Source organism: Gymnoscopelus microlampas (assembly GCF_963454915.1).
Source record: "Gymnoscopelus microlampas genome assembly, chromosome: 16".
In the NCBI taxonomy this organism is placed as follows: domain Eukaryota; kingdom Metazoa; phylum Chordata; class Actinopteri; order Myctophiformes; family Myctophidae; genus Gymnoscopelus; species Gymnoscopelus microlampas.
In genome coordinates, this window is record NC_139953.1 from 13228395 (window position 1) to 13234394 (window position 6000).

Below are 6000 nucleotides of genomic sequence, written 5' to 3' on the forward strand. Positions count from 1 at the left end.
GAGAGAGAGAGAGAGAGAGAGAGAGAGAGAGAGAGAGAGAGAGAGAGAGAGAGAGAGAGAGAGAGAGAGAGAGAGAGAGAGAGAGAGAGAGAGAGGATGGAGGGAGGATGGAGGGAGGGATGGATGGATGGATGGATGGAAGGCTGGCGGGGGATAGAAGACCAACAGGGCTCTGGCATGGTCCTCGGCTCCTCATCATCACTAACGACATCGTCATCACCTCCCCACTGACACCTTATGTCAGGTGTCCACAGTGTGGGTCAGTGCCGAGGACGTGGTAAACAACACATGATGACAGATCAGATCAGGTCACTGGCAGTGAAGTCTTCATTAAAACTTCAATCCATAACTTTTAAGTGAATAAAATGTTGTTTTAAGCAATCTATGTGTAGAGTATGTTGATAAAATGTAACACAACTGGGTGGTCTCCATAGGGTGGTCTCTCCCTACTCTTCTAGACATTTAGATCCTTGTCATTTGATTATTGTCACAAGAGGTACTCATGGATTAAAGTAGAATAAAATCTTACGACTGAAATAATGTTGAATGGCCAAGTCCTAATGTGGGATTTAGATTTGTGAAATGGTGTGAAAGGAGACCCCCCCCCCACACACACACACACACTAGCGCTGATTCCTAAACAATTAACACAATAGCCTATGTTAAATTATGTAATATTGTTCCTGCTGTTCTACATACTGCCAACCAGGTGAAGAAATCACAGATTGAGGTTTTAACCTTTGCTTTTATATGAAATATCTCAGACTATTAAGATTTTATGGAAGATACCGGTAGTTAAAAAAACGTACATTTTTTAAACCTTAAAAATGGCAGAAATGAAACATAACATGGGCATAACCCATTCAATCCAGGAAAGCAACTGTGTTGTTCAGAAAACTCTTAGGATTTAGAACATTGGTTTAGAACAGTGGTTCTCAAAAATATCAGATCTACAAATCTTAAAAAGTGTTTGAAACACAAATCTTCTCTTCAGGCGGTCCCTGGCACAAAACATCTTCAGATGGGGGTCTGCGGCCAAATACGTTTTGGCACGAAAAAGGCTGTGTGTGTGTGTGTGTCTGTCTGTCTGTCTGTCTGTCTGTCTGTCTGTCTGTCTGTCTGTCTGTCTGTCTGTCTGTCTGTCTGTCTGTCTGTCTGTCTGTCTTTTCTGTCTTCTATTGTTTGACCTTTGTGTCGGCTGAATACCAAATCTATGTATGGAATAATGGCCTTTTCATTTCCTTTATTAATGTAACAGTCGGGTCAAATGTTATGGTTATTTGGTTACAATGTTAAAGGCAGAACATAGTTTTAGGTTTAATTAGAGTCAGCTGAATGTCTAACATGTAATGCAAACCTTGTATTAGTGTTTCCCACCCCATTAACCAACACTAGTTGTCCCTTTAATGACTGAGCTGTTGAAACAGCGGGTTGGTCTGAGGAGTTCTGCCTTCACAGGTTTGTTTAGGCTTTAGCGGCCTGGACACAGCCCTTAATCCTCCATGACACACCTACACAGGTCAGTATAAAAACTCAGAACTCAAATATAAAATATATGTAGATATGTTGATAAAATGTAACACAACTGGGGGGTCTCCATAGGGTGGTCTCTCCCTACTCTTCTATGGAGACATTTAGATCCTTGTCATTTGATTCTTGTCACAAGAGGTACTCATGGATTAAAGTAGAATAAAATCTCACAACTGAAATAATGTTGAATGGCCAAGTCCTAATGTGGGATTTAGATTTGTGAAACGGTGTGAAAGGAGACCCCCGGAGACCCCCCCCCACACACACACACACACACACACACACACACACACACACACACACACACACACACACACACACACACACACACACACACACACACACACACACACACACACACACACACACACACACACGCACACACACACACACACACACACACACACTAGCGCTGATTCCTAAACAATTAACACAATAGCCTATGTTAAATGATGTAATATTGTTCCTGCTGTTCTACATACTGCCAACCATGCAGTGAAGAAATCACAGATTGAGGCTTTAACCTTTGCTTTTATATGAAATATCTCAGACTATTAAGATTCTATGGAAGATGCTTCTGAAGTCTGAACATATTGCTAGTGTGACCACTTCAAATGCTCTAATCTTAAAACAATACGCGAAAATAGCCGATCTACAAGCTGTCAATGCGTACAGTCATAGGGACGTGTGTGTGTGTGTGTGTGTGTGTGTGTGTGTGTGTGTGTGTGTGTGTGTGTGTGTGTGTGTGTGTGTGTGTCTCTGTCTGTCTGTCTGTCTGTCTGTCTTCTATTGTTTGACCTCTGTCGGCTGAATACCAAATCTATGCATGGAATAATGGCATTTTTCATTTCCTTTATTAATGTAACAGTCGGGTCAAATGTTATGGTTATATGGTTACACTGATAACAGAACATAGTTTTAAGTTTAATTTAGAGTCAGCTGAATGTCTAACATGTAATGCAAACCTTGTATTGGTGTTTCCCACCCCATTAACCAACACTAGTTGTCCCTTTAATGACTGAGCTGTTGAAACAGCGGGTTGGTCTGAGGAGTTCTGCCTTCACAGGTTTGTTTAGGCTTTAGGGGTCTGGACACAGCCCTTAATCCTCCATGACACACCTACACAGGTCAGTATAAAAGCTAAGGACTCAGTAGACTCAGTCACCAAGCTCCCAGCATCCTCTCCACAGCATCTCCAGCACCATCAGGGACCAAGAAAGACCCCTGAAAGACCCAGAAAATGAAGATCTTTTTCAGCCTCCTGCTACTGCTGGGCCTCTCCCAGGCCCATCCCATCCTGGAAGAAAGAAGTGAATCTGGAGTCCAGGCAGACATCAGCACCATGATTCCAATCTCGGAACCCGAGAGAGTACAACTGAAAAGGAAAAACAGCGACCTCTGCTGTTCGTTACTCCTCAGTTATACTCTGGGACAATGCCGACGAAGGACCTGTGCGCAAGGAAACGGGGTTTAAGTCTGCCTTCACCGCTCCACTTCCGGTGGTGAGCTTGCGTTTTCATTCCGACTAGATAACATTTCTACACGGAACACTAACACCACTTCTCAGCGACTTCATGGGACAGGAGGAAGATTCAAAGAGCCATGCAGTCCTTCAAGGACAACACCTGTGTCCGCTTTGAGCCACGTCAGGACGAGGGCGACTACATCAGCATTGAGAACAGCGATGGCTGCTGGTCTGATCTAGGCAGAACAGGAGGCAAGCAAGTGCTCTCTCTGAACCGTATGGGCTGCCTGTACCACGGCATCATCCAGCACGAGATCAACCGTGCCCTGGGCTTCCAGCACGAGCAGACCAGGAGCGACCGTGACCAGTACGCCCGCATCAACTGGGACAACATCAACAACGACATGGCCTACAACTTCAACAAGCAGAACACCAACAACCTGGACACGCCCTATGGCTACTCCTCCATCATGCACTACGGTAAAACGGCCTTCTCTATCCAGTACGGCAAAGACAGCATCACCCCCATCCCAAACGCCAACGTGCAGATCGGCCAGAGGCAGGGCATGTCTGACATCGACATCCTCAGGATTAACAAGCTGTACGAATGCAAAGACTTCCTTGAGCAAAGGCAAAACGCAATACAGAAAAACCTGATCAAGAAAAAAACTGAAAAGGCTAAATCAAATTCGATCTCCAGATTGTTTGATTTGCCTCTGTGATCACTCTGATACTGTCAAACAAATCTCTGTCATTATCTCTATTATGTCTGCTAGCATTGAGGACAGTGGGTGAGATAACAGAATGAGGATGATTACATTGAAACCAACCAACTGCAATGTGAGCTGCCATCTCATCTGCCTCGCATCTCTCTGTTTTGATGTGGTCATCATGATCAATACATGATACATTAAGTCGACCGTGAACAAGTTATTAATAAAATGTGCATCACAGACTTTACAAAGTGTAATTGGGTCTTTCAGTCATCGTCGTGTGTGTGTGTGTGTGTGTGTGTGTGTGTGTGTGTGTGTGTGTGTGTGTGTGTGTGTGTGTGTGTGTGTGTGTGTGTGTGTGTGTGTGTGTGTGTGTGTGTGTGTGTGTGTGTGTGTGTGTGTAATTGTAGAATCAGTCTCAGGTCTTAATGGGTTAGATCAGAAACAAACGTGAAACAAAGTAGTTAAGGAGTTGGCACAAGCCTCAGGATCCTCTGGAAGTTTGTTCCAACTTACTGGCATAATAATTAGCAACCGATAAATAATAAATGATAACGATAATACACTCTGCCTATTTTAAGTCTGGGAACAATTAGTTGGACTGGGAACAGTCCCAGCATTCTGAGACTTTTTGAGGTGAAAATGTAGAGTAAAAGGCATAATGTAAGATTTGAACCTATTAAGGATTCTGCCAGAAAGTCCAACCCAGTTTTCCAGTCTATTTAGCAGCAGCAGTGCTAGGCAACATGCTTCCCCCAGGCCAGAATTGGCCCACCAGCATTAATATCTGGCCCAGCAAATTATTTTGGACTGACAGTCTCATATATAAGCTATAATGTACAAATAGAGAATGTACCCCTCGTGAATAATGCTTATTACTTATATCCATGTTGAGAGTGAACGACAGTTGCAGACAACCTTATCAGACAGCAGGGTTCACTGTGGCGCTGAGCCTCTCATAGTGCAATCAATAGGTAGGATGGCTGACTTCCCACTCAGGTAGGCTACTACTACACACATACTTAACACATTGACTGCCAAGATCGAGTTAACTCGATTTTAGCAAAAAAATATTTTTTCAAATTTTTATTTTTATTTTTTATTTTTATTTTTTACTTTTTTTAAAAATGTTTTGACCCAAAGACCAAGGAGATATGAATTTTCGAAGATCTTTACTCTCATCCACTTCCTTGTTAACTTAAAACAAAAACAAAAAAACTAAAAATTTTGTATCTCGGCTCCTGAGTACTTTTTTTTTTTTCATTGAAAAATCTCTGGCATGAATAACAATAAGCAGTGAAAATAATTCAGGCAGTCAATGTGTTAATAGCAAACAACCATTACGCGAACAATCCAAAACATACTTCTACGTTGCATGTGTGGGGGGAGTTGGGTCACTGAGGCCCAGGAATAATTCCGTCATATAATTATTAATATAAGTGACATGGTCAGTCCAGGTGGCCGTGCTTAAAGAGAGAAGCAGTCAGTCCCTCTCAAAATAAAAATGATACACATTTATTATTCACAATATGGAAAAGGCAAAATAAAAGCCAGCTTGTTTACAGCATTTCATAACTCAAATGTACCATTAATGGGCCTATCCCTGTCCTTGTTTATTGTTTTGAATTATGTTTATCTACGCTTCTCCCAGTCTCCTTCCCTCCTCCACATGCATGTCTTATAAGGGTTTCTGTCGCAAGTTCTAGTTCTTAAATTAGCCATTGATTATGTTCTGGCCTGCCATGTAATGGCTTAAAATATGCAGTATACCATATATGGCCCTAGGCCAAACGTACTTGCAGAGTCGACCCCTGTTCTACAGAGTTGAATGAAGCGCTAAGATGCAGTAGGATGGGAGTTTCGTCAGAATCAGTGTTTAGACACAAACTTTAATAAGGAGAGTCTCAGAGCTCCCATGTAGGCAAAATCAAGAGTGGAAGTTATCAAAGTAATTGTCTGAGGTTAAAATGTTACCGAGTTGTTGGAAGACTTTCAGAGATTTTACTTATGAAGGGTAGATTTTTATATCAAAACAATAAAGTCTGCACATTGGATCATGCTCCAAAGTTGAAAATGGATTGGTTTCCACCATTTGGACGTGACATTTCGAGCCTCACAGGCTCTTCATCAGACATCTGATGAAGAGCCGGTGAGGTTCGAAATGTCATGAAACGTCTACTTTAATAGTATATGATGATTGCATATGAAATTCATTGAGATAGCAGTGTGGGGTGGGGAACATCTTATTCCGTATGTTCTAGTCAAGAGGCCAGCAAAATAACACACTGGGTC

General features: G+C 42.2%; 2 protein-coding genes across 4 annotated transcripts in view; one reads left to right on the top strand and one right to left on the bottom strand.

Moving 5' to 3' along the window:
* plcb1l (phospholipase C beta 1-like) overlaps positions 1 to 6000 on the bottom strand; it is a 243685-nt gene that overhangs the window by 7710 nt on the left and 229975 nt on the right. The window lies entirely within an intron of this gene.
* On the top strand, positions 2710 to 3931 carry LOC311063514 (hatching enzyme 1.2-like). Its single transcript, XM_084082994.1, has one exon. The coding sequence runs from the start codon at positions 3133 to 3135 to the stop codon at positions 3715 to 3717; it is 585 nt and encodes a 194-aa protein (XP_083939120.1). The 5' UTR covers positions 2710 to 3132; the 3' UTR covers positions 3718 to 3931.